Source organism: Apus apus, chromosome 4 (assembly GCF_020740795.1).
Source record: "Apus apus isolate bApuApu2 chromosome 4, bApuApu2.pri.cur, whole genome shotgun sequence".
Lineage (NCBI taxonomy): Eukaryota > Metazoa > Chordata > Aves > Apodiformes > Apodidae > Apus > Apus apus.
Genome location: NC_067285.1, coordinates 54,697,527 through 54,718,853, shown reverse-complemented (window position 1 = coordinate 54,718,853; position 21,327 = coordinate 54,697,527). Strand labels below are relative to the sequence as shown.

Below are 21,327 nucleotides of genomic sequence, written 5' to 3'. Positions count from 1 at the left end.
GAATTAAAAAAACATTTTCTGGTGCACATTAGAATTTCATCCGTTTAGATTTTGGAGCTGCTTTTCCTACTTATTCTTTCAAGATGAACTGAATAGCTTTGTTTCTTCATCTGACTGTACTAAGTGCATGTATTAATTGTACACTACAGCCTGGCTTCCTGATACAATCTTGCAAACAAATGCACCATTGGCTTTAAATGAACAAAATACTCATAACCATTATGATGATGTGGCTTGGGCTAAACAGTACCTGGCTAAGTGCTGAGCCGGGAGGCTTTTTGCTGTAAAAATAGAGCCTGTACTTGCCGCAGGCAGAAGGTTTTTCAGCTGGGGTCCGAGCTAGCATGAGGAGGGCTCCTGGCAGAGGAGGCTCTGCCCAGGCTCTCGGCTTCGCAGCGCAAACTGGGGGGCACTCGAGCCGACCACGTCCCCAGGGGAAGGTCCGGCGGCGTGAGGAGCAGGTGCCACCGCTGCTCCCTGCGGACCCTCCCGACGGGCGCCGCGGAGCGGGAGGGCGGGGCGGCCCGGCCTCGCGGGGTGCGGGGGGGCCGGGACATGCCCCCCCCCCCCAGCTGCCCCTGCCCCTGCGGGGCGCCCGGGGCGGGCGGGACGGCAGGTTAGCGCGGCGCGGACACGCCCGCCCGGCAGTTGCTCCGGCGGAGGCGGCAGCGCCGGGGCCCGGCGAGGCGGCGGCGGCGGCGCGGGGGGCTTGCGGGCAGCGCCCCTCCGGGCGATGCGATGCGGCTCTGGCGCGGCCCGCTGCTGGCGGCGATGTGCCTCGGCGCCGCCCTGCCGCTGCTGTGGTACGCGGCGTGGCAGGGGAGCCGAGGTGAGCGCGGGCGGGGGGCGAGGGGGGGGGCCGCCGGGACCACCCGTCCCGTCCAGCTGGGCTGCGAGGGTCGAGCGGCCCGACGGCACCTGCTGCTGTTCCCCTTGGCCGGGCCGTCGGGGGCACCGCGGCGCTCGGCTCCCTTCCCCTGGCCGCGCCCGACGGCAGCGGGGTCCGTCCGCCTGGCACGGCGGGGCGGCGGCAGCGGGGCGAGCGGGGCTGTCCTGGCGAGGGGCAGCGAGGCGGGGCAGGGGCGACGCGGGGGAGCAGCGGGGAGCCGGGGCGCGGAAGGTGTCGGGTCGCCCCGTCCCTTCCCGGAGCTGCGGCCCCCGCGGAAGCGGAGTCGGTAACGGCTGCGCCGCTGGGTTGGGGCCGGTGCCCGCGTTCCGCAGCCCGGGCTGTCGGGTCGGCACGTTGGTGCGGGCCGGGGGCTGCCCCGCAGCCCGCGCCGCCCGGCTCTCGTGGCCCCGCTGCAGGCTGAGGGTGCGGGTCTCGGCTCTTCCCCGGGAGCTCGGCGTACCGAGTTACAGGCTTGTGTGACAGCGCTTAGGGTTGGATGCTCGGCTCACAAAAGCTCGAATTCAATAAACACGTTTAATAAAAGGTGCTGAGACCCGTCCTGCATTGGGGTGGAAAGAACAAGTTAAAAGGCAATGGCCATAGTTGTCACTTTTAAAGTGTTCTTGGCTTTAATATTTGGTAGGACAAAGTAGCATTATCCATTCTGCAGCTGAGTGTGTGCCTCATAGACACTTTTCCATGTGTATGTTTCCAGCACCACAACGTAATGTTCAATGCAAAGAAAAAATACCTCAATTTTCAGTTTTTCTTTATAAACTTCAGAGAATATCCTTTTAATAGGTTACGAAGGTGGTACATGTTGGATAAATCTACAGAAAAGCATGTCTACGGTTCTCTGAGGCTACTTGGGAAAGATGAAACTGATGCTATTTTCTGACAATAAATGAGATGATCTCTCAAGTAGTGTCTCTGAGGCCTGCAGACGTGGCCTGTCATGTGACAGTTTGTTTGGGGTGATGGTGACAGAGTGGATGTTCAGGTGCTTCCCCTATAAAAGGTCTGGTTCTGTAGATGCGGAACAATTAGAAGAAACCAATTAGTAATTTCTGGGATGAACATGGAACTCCAACCAGCTGTTAATTTATTTACATTCATTGTTTCTGTATCAAATAAAAGCAGCAGTAGAGATCTTGGCTCCACAAGGGAATACTGAATAGTCAAGACAGTGCTGATCCTCCTGCCTTTATCATTTCTTGTCAACTATGTGGTCTATCTTACAACACTTGATACTTCTCTCAGTGGCAATCCTGCTAGGAGTGGGGAAGGAGAAACAGAAGTAGAAGCAGGGTGTGTCTTAAGAAACCAAGATCCAAGAGATGATAGAACGAAAGCATTTGTGCCATCTGCAGGTACCACCCTTATCACCATGTTATTTTGTGACTTGTATTTTGTGACTCCTCGTTGCTGAAATTCTGTTTTCATTCTGCTTTCGTTTGGGGCTTTCTCTGGTGGCATTCCATGCTGGGGTATTTTGCTTTGGGCTTTTTTTTGTTGGGTTGGGGGGCAGAGGGGTAAGATGTGTTGTGATATATATGTATATGTGTTGTTTGAACTTTTCTCTCTCCATAGTTGTCTTCTTCTCCACAGTAGAGAGTAACTAGTTCCTCTCAGATACTAACATTTTCCTAATTATTATTTTTAGTACCTATTTTCTTGACAAACTTTTAACCATTACAAATGTAAATATTCACGTTTAAGCTTGGTAAATCTCACAAATGTGTAAGGGAGTTGATACCAGTAAGTAAAGGAGGAAGTAACAGCACGTGGTTAATAACTTTGTATTAAGTTTATTTCATTGGAAAGATAGTCTTTGTGCCTGAGAGCTGTTAGAAGCTTTCTGCCCATCAAAAACAACCCAAGAACAGCCCTATGTTGTTACCCTTTTCCAGAGAGGAGCACTGGGAGCAAACCAACTAATGCTCTGTTGTTGTCAAGTATCTTTTTAAGAAGGTGGTTTGAAATTAATCTTTTTCTCTGAAAACAGACAAATGCCTCTGGTTAGATATTGTTAAACCTCACTTCTTCCCTTCCGTGCTCTTGAACTTGCCTCTCCACTGACATGCCCAGAGCACTACAGGAGGTCCCACTTTTCTCACATCTCAATCTGCAATGTTTGTTTTCTTTGCTAAAGCTCTTTTTGCTTTTCCCACCTGTTACTCTTAAGAGGTCAGGTACTGTCTCAGCTTGTCGTCTCCCATCTCTTTCACTCGTATGCCAAATGTTCTCTGGCTCATTTTCTCCTTTACATTTGTTAAATCTCCTTTTACTTCAGTTTCCTTCTCTGCTTTGCCTATTTAGATGTTTAGGCTGCTGTTGATCTTTGACTACAGCGTATCACACTAAGCAGCAGCAGTCTGTAATATTCCCTCCAGTTTCTATCCAGTTCTTTCTTGGACTCTGTTGATGTTGGAATGGTGAATAATGCTTTGTTATTGTGCAGATAGGACAGGGCATCCTGTCTCAAGACTAGTGGTCTTAAGTACTTCCATAATATGAAAAGTGTATTATAGCCTTCAGTTTGTCTGTGGTTTCAGAGTCTTCTAGCCCTTGAAGTGTAAATCAAGTATTGGCATTGTCCCAATTTCTGTGCAAATAAAAATCAAGAATGTCCTTTAAATGCCTTAGACTAAGGGGCCAGCTAGCTTGAGAGATCTGAGTATACATGTATTTGCTGTCAATAACAGCAGTGAATAACTGGCTGTTTGGCACTGCTTCTAACTACTCAGTGCAGCCTGAGTGTTGACTTGCTGCTGTTAAACTTGAGCACAGCTTGAACTGGCGTGGCAGGAAAGATGTTCCTGCATCATTCACGCACTTTAAAGTTCAAAATCTACCAAAGTCACTAGACTTCAGCTATTGTGGGTAATATTATATACATTTTAACTATCCTTATGAAGATGGCCAATTTATAAAGGTTTCATTTCAAATGGGCTGGATATTTTTGTGACACACAAAAAATATATATAAAAGTAATTATAAGATCATTGGTACTCACCAGATCCTCAACAAAGTCTAGTACTCTCTGCCTAAACTTGCATGATGATTCCTTTGACATCCTCTAGAGTTCTTGCAAACACAGGTTGCTATTAGCAAGTAATCAGTTGGACTGCTGTAGCAATACCTGTTCCACGTGCTGCATGGTTTTCCTGTGAGCTTTTTTGGTCCCTCCCCAGGCCCCAAGCAAAACCTGTCCAAAGCAAACAGTTTGCATCTGGAGACAGGAAAGGCTGTTACCAGGATGATGCAGATATTCCTACTGTTCTGCAACTGAGTCACAATCCACTTGTTAATTCACCTGACCAAAAGTATTTGCTCTCATATAAATACTCTTCATCTAGATTTGTAGTTATGGAAAGCAGTATAATACTCAAAATCTGTATCTTGGTTTTCTCACACAGTTTTTCATTTTCTATGTAAATACTAATCAAGAAGAAATATCACAGTTATACAAAAATACAAAAGTAAACATGAGGAGGTAGCAAATCTTGAAAAACAGTAAAAGAGAAGGAGAGCACCTTATAATGAACTTGCATAAAAAGAAACTTGGGTGTCTTGGCTGAATATCAATGAATTTTTTAAAGTCACACCAATTGTGTGAATCAGATCATCTGGCAGTGCTTCTTCATATCACTTGTAAGGGCTGCAAGATTAGACCTCTTTTAATTGATTTGTTATTTGTTGCTGACCTCTTCACCTAAATTTGTGGGATACTTTATCCAAGTAAATTAAAACTAAGCTTTGCCTGGAAGGTAAAATAAAGTGATGCTAAATATGATGTCGCAAGGACCTAAGCGTATTATATACATGTTGAGTCAAACATTGTGAAACCTGCATTTCTTTAGTTATTCCTCTGAGGTGGGGTGCGAAGAGAGAAACTGTTTGTACTTAATTGCTTTCACAGAAGTATACTTGAGTTTTATCAAACTGCTTAATGTATTAAATTTTTCATTATGTCACAAAACTTTTCATCAGGAAAAGGGCTAAAAAGGCATTTCTTATGAAAGTAATATTTTGCAGTTAAAATATAGTAACATAGATGCTAGCCCAAAGCAGTTGATTACACATTTCTTTTATTTCCAATTATCTTCTGCCCATGCTTTGATGCTTTGCTTTGGCTGGCCAGCCTCTGCTCCCATTGTGCACCACAGCACATGTCAGCAGGAGATCATGTCATTTGTCATGGAGTTCTTTGCAGATTTCCTGTCCAGACTCAACTGGCACACTCTGGCTCAAAGCTTCAATTAAAGAGATTTAATAAAGTAGTATTGAATTACACCATTCTCATTTCAGCCAATACAACTTATTCAGGTTTATGAACAAGCAGAAGCCAATTTTCCTGCCTTATCTAGACCTGTTCAGCTGTGTTTAACCACCATTTTCCCCAGTTGTCCCAGCTGACTCGTAGGCTACATCTTCCCTCTTTGCCTTCGTGCATATGTTTCCTTCCAGTGGAACTGAGGGCATATGGAGGTTGCTGCACATCCAGTTTTTGTCCCAACATGCAGTCAGAATGTGGCCGAAGTGCACAGTGTGGTAAGGGAAGAGTCTCTCCAGTCCACTGATTGCTCACTCAGTTTCTTTACATAGTTCTGCATTTAGGTATTAAAAATAAACGTACAGCAACCTCAAATGGGACTTAAGACTTAGTGTTTCCTGGTCCCAAATTTTATATAAAAACTCATATCCAAGGCTTACAAAAGCTGTATAGTTTTACTGACTTCTAAATGCATAATTTACTGAACTAAGAGTCTGCTGCTTCTTGCAATTACTTCAGGTGGAATAGTGGCTGCCTTGTCCTCAAAAGTAGAGGAACTGAGTAATAAATCCTGTAAAGATTCAGCTACAAAATGAGACTAGTTACTATTGGGTTTTATAGGGAAAGGGATAGTGAAGTTCAGACCTCTCTTTGTTTGCTGTGCAGTGTTTCATCACAACCTGTATTTAAACAAGTGTAAACATATGACCTTCACACTTTCTTAATGTGACACACTGAGTCTTGAAGAACACATTTTATCCAGAAATACATTAGTTAGCAGTTAGGCATTTAATTACCTGTGTGTATAAATGAGTGATTGTTGCACCGTCAGGCAAAACAGTAAAAAATATTTTAAATACTAACCAGAATGAAGCAATAACCATTTAATTGTCTGAAGTGAACAAGTACTTTTTATTTCTCTGATACAAATCAGAAGTTTCCACTGCTGTTGAAAGCCTGCTTACTAACATTACTATGTTAAAACCAAGGTATACCAACTATTGGCAAACGCCATGCAATATCCATTTAATGTATGTATTTTTCTTCTTATTTAATGCTGTTGCTTTCCTAGATAGTGATGTTCTGATTGGATGTTTTAAAATATTATTAGAACTTAAGTTATCTTGTCTTTGAATCAAGTTTGTGTATCTGATTTCAGGTAGGTACAGTATGTAATGGTTCAGTAAAAGGTGTTCTGTGCCAAACCCAGTAGCTCGTTATACAATTGAATGGGCTTTTTAAAATTCATGTATTAAATTTTATTTGCCTTTAACTTTGTTTACTCGTTGGTTTTACTACTGGAAAGCAATTGTGATCCTCTTCCTAGTTTATCCTCTCTATGAGCACAGAGGAACCCTAACTTCCCCCCCAAGGTTGCTGGCATGCTATTTTTCTTTGCTGTCCCTGGGATAATGCAGTGTCCCTCCGCTGTTCTCCACTGTCTGGAAGCTCCTGATCTGGATACTGTCAAAGACAAATAGATGCACTGGCAGAACATATTGCTGCCTAGTTCCTCTGCCTGCTTAGGTGCCTACACAGATCTATAAACAACCCGGTGAAGAGAGTCCTTGCTATATGTCAAGCCCTGCACTTTGGCTTACCCAGCCTGCACATTTGCTACTGCTGTGTCACAGCCAAGCAAAGGTTTCAGCCAGCTAGCTGAGAATTGTGACTAGCTGAAATTAATCTTTCTCCTCCTACTTGAGGCCTCTGCTATCTGCCATACCAATAGGCCCTACAGCCCAGTTGCCATCAGAGTATGGACAGGACAGATGAGTGAAAACAAAGTTTTGTAACTTCCTCACTTAACCTTCCCTTTTCAACTGTGTAAAATAAACTAACCTGAGCACTGACTGATTTAAAAGGCTCCTGAATATTTAAAATATGCAGTAAAACATGCCTTGTCCCATTCTTAAAGCTCAGCTATTAAAGCCACCCCAGTTTTGATGAACATTAAGTGAAATGGGTGAATATACTCAGGGCAGGTGAAGTGGCCTCTGACTTTGTGGTAGTTTTTCTTGGATACCTCTAGCCTGTTGGTAGACACAAATAATTCTGTACTGTAATGCTGTAAACAAAATATTTGAAGATTACTCACAAATTCAGGAAGTCGTTCTTACCTGGAGAGGTGCTTAAATACCATTTGACTTAACACATTGTTAAATTTAGGTGTTTGCATAAGAACTGGCCGTTCTGAACTAAGACAGGCATTGCTTGGGGGATTTTTTTTCCCTCCTTACTCTGAGAGAACAAAACCTGAGCTTGCAAAGCCTGTAACAAGATTTAGAAAGGTCTTTCTATTTTAGATTAGTTACAGGAAGATAATGAACTGCCACAGTTTAGTGCAATGCATGCCTCAATGCTTTCATATGCTTCATTAACCTGAACAGCCAGCAGTGGTTCCAAGTGTGGAGTATGACAAGATCTTTTGCAGTTGGTGTGCTTATATAGTTTTCTTTCAGGGAGGTCATTAACCAAAATTCAGTTTCAAAAAGAAAGTGTCTTTAGGTACGATAAACAATGTGACTTGTAATCAAGAAATAGGAACAAAAGTCACCGCTAGACTATGGGGTGTTTTCTTCCCTCCTTTCTGCCACTCTCAGTTTTCCTTTTATTTTGTTTTTTGTTTGAATGCTAGAAGGAGATAGTGATGAATTGTGCCACAGCTCTTAGATATTACTAGAAATAAATTGTTAATAAAACTGGAAATATTTATAATAGGAAGTACGTGTGCGTGGAACTAAAAGAAATAATCAGCTGACTTTCAGAATGAGTATTTGCTTTAGAGATTAGTATAATTTCTAAACAGTTTCAGTTTCCAGTGCAGAAAGTTATATAGATGTATCTATGTGGAGAAACACGAGATTGAATTTTAAACTGTTTTAAGTATTGCCATCGTGGAATTACAGGAGCAATAAGTATATATGACAATGTGTAGTAAACAGAGGAAATGCTGTACTAGAAATGAAAATGCACTGCAAAAGTTTTGAGTGCTATCACTGAGTCTGGCTGGTGGTAGGTTATTTTTCTCCTCCAGCTTGTAGCCAATGTTACCCCACTGAAATTTCCTAGTATGGTTTCAGCCCAACAGAGTAACTAATCTGCAGTTTATCAAGAGGAGAGGAATTAGAGAATGGTTCAGGTTGGAAGAGGCCTTTAAAGGTTATCTACTCCCAACCCCTCTGCAGTGAGCAGGGGCATCTGCAGCTAGGTCAGGTTGCTCAGAACCCAATCCAACCTGACTTTGAATGTTTCCAGAGATGGGGCTTCTACCACCTCTCTGTTCAACTGGTTCCCATGTTTCATAATTTAAAAAATCTTCCTAATACCTTGTCTAAATTAGTGTACCTGTCAATATTTTGTAGTCTCTTAACAATTCTTCAATCATTCTTGGTCCTATTAGCAGCTAAGAGTTAGGGAAATACAGTCATTTTGTTCACTCTAGCTAGAGGAAGGTCATCCCTGGCAAAAGAACTGTCTGTAGATCCCATAAAAATAAATTTAGTTAAGCAAAGAAAAACAGCATTAGCAGAGCTCAGCATAAGTGAGTATGGAAAGAGTTTTAAATTCCCAAGCTTTGTTTAAAGGGGCTTATTATTTCACCACTGCCTCCAAAGAGAAACTAGTTATTCTCAATACTTAAAAAAAACCCCACAACAAAAATCACCAAAAAAACCCAACCAACCAACCAAAAAGTGATTGTAAATTGTCAGCTTAACCTCTTAAATGATTATTTCTATTTTTCAGCAATAAAAGAAGCCTTTACCTTCATTTCCTTCTTGTAGTTTTGCCATAGGTCCTCATCTCGCTGTTTTCCAGTTTTATCCTGATGCTTCTGTTGCTGATAGAACCATCAAGAGAACATTGGTACAACTCCCCTTTGCTGATAGAACAGGGTGTTGCCAAGTCAGACTCACTGGGGACAGACTGTTTCACAATGCAGCTGAAGCCCCTTCCTCCTGGCCCTTCTAGCCAGGGTGAGCTATATTTGTGAAAATGCCGAATGCCTCTTTCCAAGTAAACTATTGCAAGCAACTGGTTTGGTGCTGTGTAGATCCTTAGATACTTAGGAGCAACACTTTCCACACGCCCTCTAAAATCCATTTAAACTCAATTGCTATTTAAATATCCAGTGTTTAGCTTCAAAATGCTTCTAATTTTATCTTCTTAGATTGCTACAATTCTATCAGTAATAAATACTACCTTATTGCATAGCTAAATACAAGAAGTTCAGTACTGCTTCCCAAACACACATTTTTTGCCAAAGGTTTACTAATAGTTAATACTGCTCATTTACATAGGCACTCATAACACTTAGAAGATTTCATGTTCTGTTTTGAACTATTTATGTTTATAGTAACAAACTCTTCCTTCACTCATGGTGAGTGGATACTACATTCCTTATGTCAAACTCTTGCATCCCCAGCTGTTGAAATCAAATTAGATAAACAGTTATTAAGAGTCCTGTTCTACTAACTGAACTCCAGTTCTGAAACACTTAAAAAGACAATTTCCCTTTTCTGGCCTGAAGAAACAGGTAAGACCAGTTACAAATGCTGGCTTCTTTGGGTGCACCCAGTGGTAGCTGAGTATTCACCTTTGATTTGCCAGAGGCAGCTATGATATTTTGGTAGGCTCACCTCTCAGTAAGCAAATAAAACTAGAATTCCTTGGTGCTTGCCAAAATGTCAGTCCGGTAATGACGCCAGTAGTTTTGAGTCACACTGACACTGAAGAGCTGAAAGACTTGTGAAGTGAAGGGACTACAATGTTTTTATTCATCTGCAATTTCCTTACTGATTCCTCCTACAATACAGAATTTTAGTTTGGTTTAGCAAAATCTTATGCTATTACAGCATTGGAAATGTCAATGGGACATCACTTCCCAGCATTTAATTAGAAAACATCTCCATTATAAAATTATAGATTTCCCTTTTCAGAAGCAGTAAAAGTTGCATCCTGTGATAAGGTGTATTTATCCTAAAACTGTGGGCTTGCTCTTTGTTGTTTGCATCTTCCCAGGAGCATGTGGAACTTCACTGGAAGTTAAAACTTCCACTTTTTCTTGGTGCTATCTAGCTCCTAATAAAGGCAATTGGAATGTAGAGCAAAATGCACATCCATTACTGTATCTTTAGTTTATATCTCTGAATTTGTGTTGGAATTGCAAGGTAAATCTCGACTGTGTTTACATGTATTGATGCTCTATTTAGAATCACTTTCTTGCTAATAAAACAGGATGATGAATGTCTGTCAGTCACCTAAATCATCTTAAACCTTCTGTTCCCATTTTATTCATATACATTTTAAAATAAAAAGCTAAAGGTTGGATTATGACATTAAAAACACAGCTTCAAAAGAAAAGCTTAAACAAGAAAGTTTATTTCTACATAGTAGTTCATGAAAGGGGTCTTCCTTAGGTGCTCCAGTAATTTCACTCATTTAGAGTTCTAGGTCTGTAGCCTGATGCCTCATGACAGATTTGCCATGGAAATCTATTTTAACTTTTCCCCTGCAGTTGTTAAAAAACAGATCCTCCATCTGTTTTATCATTTTTGATCTCTGTGATAGCTGGAAGTTCTGACAGTATTTGCTTCTTAGGAAAGTAGATCTCCTGTAAACAGAGCATTGACATTATCTGAGAATACTATGCAGAACAACAAGGTGTCTGATAACCATGGCTGACCGTGTTTCTAACATCAGTATGATTGTAGAGTATTTCATCAAAGGTGGGCTATATATTACGAAGGTATACTTCAATCCAGAGCACAGTTTCAGTTGTTAGCTAATTAAATATATCTAGGAGTTCAAATAACCATCTTTACTAATAGATTTTATATACTCTAGGCAATTTTTAACTCACAGATGAAGACTATATACCTAAATATCTGTATTTTAATAGTGTTTTATACAAAAGGTGAGCCATTACGTAATTGCACTCTTTAGCGTGACAAGGGTTATGAAGATCTGTCACTTAGTGAAAAGTGTTGTTGGCTTTACTGGATAAAACCTTCCCCTGCAATTTATAACCTTCCACTGATTTTCTCCTTATTATGACTGTCATGTTCTTACCTTCAATTGCAAACGTTTACCCAGCTGTCCTCACTAAACTCTGCTTCACAGTACTCTTCCAGTCTTCTTCATTCCATGAATAAACTTTGAGCAGCCTCTCCTATTATTGTTGATATACTTCTGGTGATGTCTTCTTCAGGACTGTCTCCTATTCTTAAAGTTTTTCTTTATTCCATCATATCATCCACCTCTTTGAAAAGAAAATACGTTCTTATTGCAGGAAATGACTTAGACATGTACAAAAGCCACTTCCTGGAACTTCGGCAGAGACTATTGTATGCTGAAAAGGAAAATAAAAAAAGATCACATGAACTGAGCCATGTCCTGGATGAAATTAAACGTGTAGTTGCAACAAGAATGAACTTGACAACAAATCGCACAGGTTTGTATGTATAAAAATGTACTGTGTTAATGTTTCCAAGTTTTGTGTGCCTATGTTTCTTCATCACTGTTGTGAGGACAAAAATAATTTATTTGATTATATTAGCATTACGTAGAAGTTTCTACTTGAAAAAAAAGGGTGGGGAAGTAATCTGTAGCTCCTCTGTGAGCAGGATAGGTTAGTAATTAAACAAACAAGGAGAGGAAATAAAGGCACAAAACACTGCAGTGGGATCTTAGTGGCAAAGCTGTACATACTGCTGAGTTTCTTATAGTGCTTATCCCTCTCTTGCTATCAACTAAAGCTGTTTTTTCCTGCCTTCACCATGCCACTACATCCTAATAAATACTAGGGCTGTGTCTGACCTGGAAGGCAGGTACACTTCCTCAGATGTTCCACCATCCTGGTCCCCTTCCCATCCTTCTGGAGTGACTTTCTGGGGGTACTTCTTGGCCCCTCCACCATCTTTCCAGCAGACACCAGGCACCAAGGTGCATGTGGTGGGTGCACAGTCTTGTCTCAGCATGCAGGTCACAGCTGGGTGCCTGCCTCAGCCCAGGAGCAGAGAACCCCACTTTCTGGCTAGATACAGCCTAAGAATATTCCCACTAGAATCTATTTTTATCTTGCAAGTAGTTTTTTAATAATCTGAAGGAAATGTGAATGCCTGTAAGTGATACCAATGAAAACCTTTGAGGGGGATTTATCTGCTTTTTGTTGTGTTTTTGGGGTTTTTGTTTTGTTTTCCCAAGAGGGACACCAACATGCAATTCAGTTTCCTTGTGATTCATCATCTTCCCATTGTTTAATTAAACTGCTTATTTATTTAAAAATATATTAGATCCTTGCCCTACAGACTGTTGTAAATCCCCATCTATCTGCACACTGTAGTTGCAGACAATAGTTAGATTCTGTCCCCCAAAAGAAATTATGTAGTGGTGCAGGATCTGCCTTCCTCCCTCTTCAGACTGGAAGAACTACTTCCATGGGCAGAGAAGGAAATCTAAAGGGGCATCTCTGCACTTGAGGCATTCCTCAGCACACCTGGCTTCACAAAAGTAGCTACTGAAAGCTACTTTTTAAAAATCCTTATTTGCATTCAGTACAGCAGGCTGATGTCTGATTAGAACAGGGGATTAACCAGGAAAGTTGCAGAGGAAGAAGGAACAAGGTGCATTCCTGCTTTCTGTAGTCAGCTTTGTTTCTTATCCTGTTCTTCCCTGCCTCTTTTTGTCTGCTTATTCAATATTAATACAGTCGGGCTGTTCAGATGTGTATAAACAAACGCCTGAGTGTTGGCAGGGTTGCGGCCTTACAAGTTTTAGAATAGAGACCATGTTGTCAGCTACCAGTAGCCCCACATGCTGTGGATAAAGAATTATTGCCTAATGCATATAATAGCAGTAAAGGAAAGTGCAAGTTCCCCTTCTATCTGCTCTTTGTTCTTTATGGAACATCAGCCAGTATTAAAGCTCTCAAATCAAAGCAGAGGTTTCTTAAAATGACTGAATATTTTTAGTTTTACTTACTCTTCTGCTTCCCATTCCAGCCAAGTTTTATTGTTCAACAGAAATGAGAAGTTTTATTGTACACAATAAATTCCTTGCCCAACCCTTGGTAGATTGTACTTCAAAATAAAAATGGAAAGTCCATGAAAAGTTATGAATGTGGTTATTAAAAAAAAAAAAAGTTTATATGCAGCAGAATTCCAGTATATTTAATGTCAAAGTGGAAAGGGAGGCATTGTTGGTCCCTCTTTCATACACAAATGTCTGGACATACAGATATTTATATGTTTGTGTTGTGGCATTTTTTACTGTATTTTGTAGAGCAGAGAATGTAGAGTCCTAATTTTCAGTGGGAATATCTTTTGGAAGTTGAAAAACTTCAAACAAATATTGTCTATTTAGTAAGCCTCTGTCTTCCTTGATGTAAGCTGAGTGGATAAAGTTGAAGATGGTAATTTCTAAGACTTGTTTTAAGTAACTTTAGAAGGGTGGTTAATTTGGGAAGTTATCATATGCATTTATTAGGGAAAATAACTTTACATCTTAGTCAATAAAGCTGTTGCTTTTATGACTGAGTGAAACTGTGGGTTTTCAAGTTTTCTGCAGCTTGGAAATTATGTGAATTTTTTTTTGGCTAAAACTAATGGAAGAGTTTTTCTAATATCACAAGGTGATATTACACTAGTCTCTGCACAACTGGTAAAGTGCCTGGAGAAGGCACCCACTGAAGTATGAATTATTTTAGCTAAATTCTTAGGAGCTGTATTTTTCTTTCAGGGTAAAAACACACCTTGTAGGTAGCTACAATGGGCTGTGGTACAGAAAAATTCAGCAACAGAGAATAACAGACAAAATTCTGCTATGACAGCCATATGCTACCTGTGTCAGGAATGTAAGATTTAACCCTATAAACAACTGATAAATAGAGGCTGGAGTAATCTTCAGTTTTGTTTCCAAGCATTTTTCTTAAATATTAGAAAGATCATTTGGTATTTTTCCTAAATCTACTCTTAATTTTGATCTATTCAAATACTTTTTTTAAAATTGCATGGTGCCCCATGGGTATCTTACATTAAGCACAATTTTTGTGCAAGCTTATAATTGATTTTATTATTATTTTAGAATTTAGTTGATCAGGTTTTTATTAAATTTATTTTAAAGAATTTTACCATCACAGGAGCATTCAGGAATGGTTTTATCAAGGAAGGTAAATTAGTAAATTAATGATACCTGAGTTTTATATGGCTTATTTTTTAAAACTAGGATTTTTTTAATAAGGTTACACAAGACATGGTGCTTCAGGAGATGGTTTAATGGTCACAGGGCCATAGGACTGACAGTTGGACTTGATGATCTTGAAGGTCTTTTCCAACCTTGATGATTCTAAGGTTTTTTTCAACAGGAATAAATATTCTAGTTATCTTAATCTTTTTTGTAAACTAGTAAAGAAAAAACAAGTTCTCTACTTTTCTCTTAACTACTGCAGTCTTTTGTTTCTTGAATAGTTTCTAGAACTAAACCCACCATGTGTTACATTTTGGGGAAAGCACTTAAGTTAGTTAAGTAATTAAGAAAGTTATTAATCAGAATCTGTTTTCCTTATTATTTTAAAAGTTGCTTGTCAACTGTGCAAAAACCAGTTTTTTTTCCTGCTGCCTTCAAAGTAACTGCTTATTGTATTTAAAGATGGCTCAGTCTGTTTAGGCACAGGGAAATGAAGGCAGAGTTCCCAGGCCATTCGAGCTTGGAGCTCTGCTCCAGTGCCTGGGTGGGTGGGGGTTGTATTGGGCAATTCCCAGTTTATTTCTGCAGGAGGGTAATATATATGACACATCATCACTTCTGAGGAGTCGTTCCTATTGAATAACCTTTTGTGTGGTCATCTGCTAGTATTCAGCTGAGCAAAACAGTTGAGGTAATGGGCTTCACTGCTGACTTTTAATTTTATGTGTATATGTGGGTTTGTTCTTTAAGATGATATGCAGTGGAAAGCATTAAACATCACCAGAAAACTCCCTGTACATCTTACAAACCTGTACTACTACCTGCCTCACCTTCGAGAAGATGAAGATGCCATTTTCCCAAATGTTATTTTTGGGCAACAGAGAACAGGAGGTAGGAAGTAAAGTTTGCCTTATACTTTCTTTATGCTTATACTTTAAAATAAGCTTTAGCAATGAAGTGTACTCAAAGTTAAGAGGGGGTTTTCTCCCTATTTAATGTTGCCAAAGTGAATAAACTTTAATGGGGATGGCAAAAGCACTTTTACCACTCCCATCCCATTTTCAAGTCTTCCCCAAACTGTTTGGATAAACCTTTTAAAATATTAACGAAAATAATCATAACTGAAAAGCAATATTATTTTTTTTCTTAGTAATGGATTAATGTGGCGAAGATACATTGAGCTGTTTTTCCCACTTCCCCCCAAAATTAGTATGAGTAAGGAAACCAGGGAGGATCTACAATTAACAGTTTGCTAAGGTTCCAAGCAAATGGAAAGATGATATGATCATTTGAAGAATATTGATAAATTTTCAGTGTAGTTTTTTCATTCTCATGGAAAATCAGCTGACACCTGCACAAATCATAATGAATTCCAGTGAACTAGAATACGAATTATTAAGTTACATCTTCTCCTAAGTGTCATGTGATAGGTAACAAGGAAATTCAAAAGCAATAAGCAAACACAGAATTAATCAACTATTTTGCTAAGATTAGTATTTTGTTGGAATTTTTACTTTTCTCTAGGGTGATTTTATATAAAGAAAAATTGGCATGAATTTTAATGTAAGAAAAAAAAAAATAACCTGGCCCTGGCCATGACAAGGGCTAGTGGTTCTACTGGAGTAGTGCTCAGACTCTCACTGGAATGAGATGCATGAGTCCATAGATCACTGTGAGTATACAAAAAAACATAGGTAGCCAGCAAAATTATTTGCAAAAGAAACCCTTTCAAAAAGCAGATACATTCACGAACAAGGTGAGGGGAGAGAGAGGGGGAAAGGGGAAAGGAAATAATAACTGATAAAAGAGTGCTGCGTTTGCTGCATGTTTATTTTTCATATATTTGTTCATGAAAATCACAATAGCAGGACCATGCTGTAACAAGTACAGGTTGACCTTCAGCATGTAAAACCAAACAAAACCCCAGTGGTTTACCAGGTTATGTGCTGGGCAGGCTGGAACTTTGGCATTTTTGAGCTGGCACAAATTAAGAGGTCTAGAGCAAGTCTCTAACTACACCTACTCCTTTCCTTCAAAATCTCCTGCTTCTTTAACAGCCTCATGAGGTTTCGGTGAATAGGAATCTTTTGCAAGGACTAAAAACTCTACAAGTTTATCAAGCTGTATTAGGTCATTGACCTCAGTAATGCCCTCACCAATGAAAAAAGAGAGGTCCTGCTTACAATCTAATGATGTAATAGAGCACAAATTTGCTACTAGTGTAGTCTAGAAGAAACAACTTCAGTTCCTATCATCATCATCATCGTCATCATCATCATGTCTGTGTTCCTTTCTTCTTGTTGTTGTTTATGTCAAAGCCATGCTTTCATATAATTGAAACTGCTCAGAAAGATTCTTGAGATTTTGGGGTTTTTTTTATTCCTTTCTAAGATACACAGCACTCACCTCCTGTGACAACTTGCTTAGTAAAGCACTGATCTTACTACTCAGATCTCCAACTTGATACCAAGAGCTAGCACTTATTTTGCAATACCCACTTTTGAAACTCAGTAGCAAATACCTATGTGTTTGCTAGAGGTAGTATTATCTCCAGGTTCTCCAGTGTTGACAGTCTACACAGTGTAGACCTGTTGCTTATAACATGGATGTAGGTGTCTCTAACCTCAGCTTAGGTGGAGGTATCTCTTCTTCCAGGTAGTAAAGCGAGTGCTGTCACAGTGCTACAGAAATATTAAGTCACCAAGTCTCACAGTCACATCAAATCAAAATTAAAATGTAATTTCATCTTCCCTTTACCTGACTTAAAGTTACATGGCCTGTGGACTTCTTTCTTTGCAGTCTCACTGGTGATGGGTATTCCTACTGTGAAAAGGGAAAAACAGCATTATCTGATTAACACGCTGCATTCTCTTCTGTTTGAGCTTTCTGAAGAGCAAAAGAACGACTGTGTAATAATCATCTTTGTAGCAGAGGTAAGTTTGCATGGAAAGCTGCAGTATGCTGATAGAGAGACAATGTGGAGATTTATGTCTTAGCGTAATAGTGCAGGAGAGGCTGCAAAATACTGTTAGCCAGGCCTTTGGGGAAGATTTCATTAGGACTGGACGAGATAGTGAGCAATTAGTGCCTCAGTGTTCATATATGGAAAAAACCCTGTAACTCAGGTGATCAAAGGGTAAATATTCATATTACAGTTACAAACATGGTTGCTACAATCAGGTTTTCAGATAAAAGAATTTGAACTCATTATTTATCTCAGTGTAAACTTAGTCTAAAAAAAGTTCAGATTATTTATCTGCTGCTTTGATATCATATATCTTGCAAACCTTGCAATACCTTGACATGCTAGAGTTTTGCCTTCTGCATGTGTATTGGCATTTCTTGTGGAAAATAAAACTGGTTCAGAGATTTGAATAGTTCTATGTTTTGGAGAGTAAACAGTGCTTAAGGTAAAATACTAGGGGTAAATTAATTTTTTTTTCTCATTTCAAAATGTCTTGACACATTGGAAAAAAGCTACAGAAGGGAATTAGGTAGTGATGGTTACTTGCAGGTAAAAAACTGCAATTTTTCAGACTTCATATATTTTCTTCATATTTCTTTGTCCTTTCATAACCAACATCAAATTTCATACGTTTTAATCAATAGTTAAAGTTTGCTTTTTTAGTTCAGTCATAATTTAGAGCAGCTTTTGCAACTGTAATACTATCAAACAGAACATAGTTCACTTAAGTTAGGTTCTGACTTCCACTTTTATGTCTTGATCACAATGATAAGTAGGCAGGCCCAATTTTATTGTCTGTAATTCCTCTTCAGCATAATTTTCAGGAGCTGAATTTATTTTACAGTTGCTATTTCCTAGTGAAGACCCCTGCCAGTTATGAGCTCTGCCTACCTGCCGTTCAGATAAACCACCTATTACAGGGCTTCAGAGAATTCTTTGAGTTTTTAAGGGTTAACTTCTGAATGGCAGAATTTCCACTGTGGACAGTCCTAATGTGGCCCTTTTAAAAAACATGAGCTTTAGTTGTAAAAGTCCATGTCTGCCCATTTAGGATTAAACTGCTGTTGTAAGAATCAGTTTCTACCCTTTCTCCAGTCCCCAAAGTCATATTCTTGCAGCTTCCGTTTTTCAGGCCGTGCAGTAAATTAGAGCATGTTGATGGTGCTGATATGAGAGTTGATAAGAACATTTCAGTATGAGAGGAGGGCAGGTGTGTTCAGTGATTATGAATCCATACTGTCCTTTTTTTCCAGAAAGTTTCAGAAGATGGAGTTAAATGTTTACATTATGGGTTAAGTTACTCTGACTGAAAGTGAGCTGTAAAGTTGTTGCGTTTTTTTCTTATCACGGTTCTTTACTTACCACTTCACACAGTTTTTAATTATTACAAATTCAATACATAGCTGGTAATGTTTGTTTGTGACTTTTTAAAAAATCTGAACTGCTAAGACAGGTGTATTGCTTTGGAAATCACATCCATAAAACTTACCACTATTTAACATAGTTAAAAGATGTGTTTTGCACACTAGAACTGGTGTTTTGATCAACACCAGCAATGAATAAGTATGTCCTCAAAATTTCTAGACAGAGAGTCATAAGTTTGTTATATTAGGAAGAAACTCTCAATAAAAAAATACAAGTATCGTTAGCTTTAGAACATTCTGCTTAGGTGACTTTTCTCAGCAGCCTCAGGCCTATTTTGTGATTTTTGATTGATTAACCTGAAACTGCTCTTTCTACTGATGGTTACATGACTGTGCTTTCCTAACATAACTGAAAGGTATAGAGCAGAATTTTATACAGAAAATGGCTTGGCCTCCTACAACAACAGTGAAAAAAGCAAATGCAGGAGCCATAGCTGGAGATAGTTCAGTTCACTTTCTATTACATTAAAAGTCTGGTTGGCTGGAAAAGCCCACACTGTCTTTCAGCAGAAATGTTGCTGTAACAGATTGCTTTTGTTTGGAATGAAAAAAATTAGAGAATAAAAGCCAAGTGTTTGCATAGAAATATTCCCCACAAAATGTTGCTTAATACACAAAAGGGTGCCTTGAAATGAACCCCCCCTTCTTTTCTTTAGGTGAATGCAGAATATGTTAACAGTGTTGCAGAAAGTATTAAAACCAGGTAAGTCCTATAAACTGTAACACCCAACAGCTGGTGAGCACATTTTGAGCTTTTATGGAAAAAAAAAAAATAGATCACTTCAGCAATAAATTACAAGCCTACCATAATGAAATGGAACTGCTCAGAAATGAGGCAAAGGTGCATGCTTAGTATGTGTATCACAACCTACTGTGAAACTGAGAACAGAAGGATGAGTATCAGTTTTTCCTTATTTCAGAAATACGCTTCAACTAATCAGGCAAGGTCTCAGCTTAAGCCTCTGATAAATATTTACTTGAACCTAAGTCTTTTCCCCGTGAAATTAATGATGCAATGCAAGGCACCTGAGGTTACATATATTAGGTCCCCACTGACTTCACAGCCCTGCAATGTATTCTGATGTCTGTCGTGTTTTCTAGATGTCTTTGTTTCCTGGTTTGCCCTTTTTGCATGAAGACAATGAACTTGGGACAGCAATGAGATTATATTTATAATGTTGAATACTATTGTGTGATGGGTAACATGAGATTGGTATTCTTTGCCATGACAAATTAAGGGCTATCAAAGAATGCTTGGTTCCCACTGCAATTTTGTTTGCTCTTATCATTTTTTCCCCAGAGACGTTAACAACACCATGTGTGTGTGTTAAAAACCTTAGAGGAGCTTGAAAGGAACAGCTAATAAATGAAAATGTTTGATCAAAAACATACACCCGATGGTAGACTTATTTTGCCTCACAAAACCTGCTTTCTAAGAAATGGTGCAGTGTAGCTAACAGTCACAAAACAGAAGACCCTGAAGCATGGGTGACTGAAAGAAGCAAGAGAGGAAATGTTCATGGTACTGCAGTGTAAATATTGCTGGTTTCTTTGATGCACAAGCTTGTGAATTGGTTACTCTGACAGGAGTATTCACCAAGTATTTCAGGTGAAACAGCCTTTTCCCTCTGCCCTTATTTAAAATGGCTACAAGAGAGCTCTCAATCTTTGCATCAAAGTCTTATTAGAATCATAGAACCATTTAGGTTGGAAAATATCTTTATGATCATTGGGTCTAACTCTTAAGCCGGCACTGCCAAGTCCACCATATCATGTCCCTCAGCACCACACCTACACATCTTTTAAATACCTCCAGGGATGACAACTCCACCACTTCCCTGGGCAGCCTGTGCCAGTGTCTGGCAACCCTTTTGGTGAAGAAATTTTTCCTAATATCCAAACCTCCCCTGGCACAACTTGATGCCATTTGTACTTGTTCTGTTGCTTGTTACTTGGGAAAAGAGGCAGACACCCACCCAAAACAAGGAATATTGAACAAAATCCCTGGAGAGGATGCCCTTTTCCTTCACTTCTGAGGCTTTGCTGCACATCATGCCCCACTCAAGGGTTTCCCTGACTGTATTTAGGGTTCAGGTCCCCTAAGCTGATCCTGCTAAGTAATAGCAATAGCTTTCTGCCTGCAGAGGGTTTATCTCAGCTGGGAGTACTGCAGCTAGGGCAAGGTGAAGAGGCAGTCCTCTGCAGTACTGTTGAGCACCACCAAGGTACAGTATGTCTATTTTTACTAAGCACACAGATAATTTTTATGATTTTGTTGTGCTTTTTGAAAATATTACTGCAGAGTGATCTGCTTAATTTTTAATGGTAGCTTTTTTCATTAATCTTAAGAAATGGGCAACTAAGTTCTGAAAACTCCTTATTTCAAGGATCCTACACTTACGAAAAGCAGAAGGGATTTGTTTGGGTTTTTTTGTTTGTTTGGGTTTTTGTTGGTTTTTTGCTTTTCTTTTTTCATTTTTTGTTTTACATATTCTGGAGGAAGAGGGAGATTTGATTTCCGATTTGATTACACATTTTTTCAATGACTTTAAGTGGAAAGTTTACTCCCTGGAGCAGAGACTAGATA

General features: G+C 39.6%; 1 protein-coding gene across 1 annotated transcript in view; it reads left to right on the top strand.

The window, feature by feature from the left end:
- Window positions 1-738: 738 nt before the first annotated feature.
- The window catches only part of MGAT4D (MGAT4 family member D), a 37,732-nt gene continuing 17,143 nt past the window's right edge, over window positions 739-21,327 (top strand). The window contains exons 1-5 of the mRNA XM_051618008.1: window positions 739-829; window positions 11,458-11,619; window positions 15,102-15,242; window positions 17,151-17,284; window positions 19,397-19,443. Of these exons, the coding sequence (XP_051473968.1) occupies window positions 739-829; window positions 11,458-11,619; window positions 15,102-15,242; window positions 17,151-17,284; window positions 19,397-19,443 (575 nt within the window). The remainder of the gene's footprint in view (window positions 830-11,457; window positions 11,620-15,101; window positions 15,243-17,150; window positions 17,285-19,396; window positions 19,444-21,327) is intronic.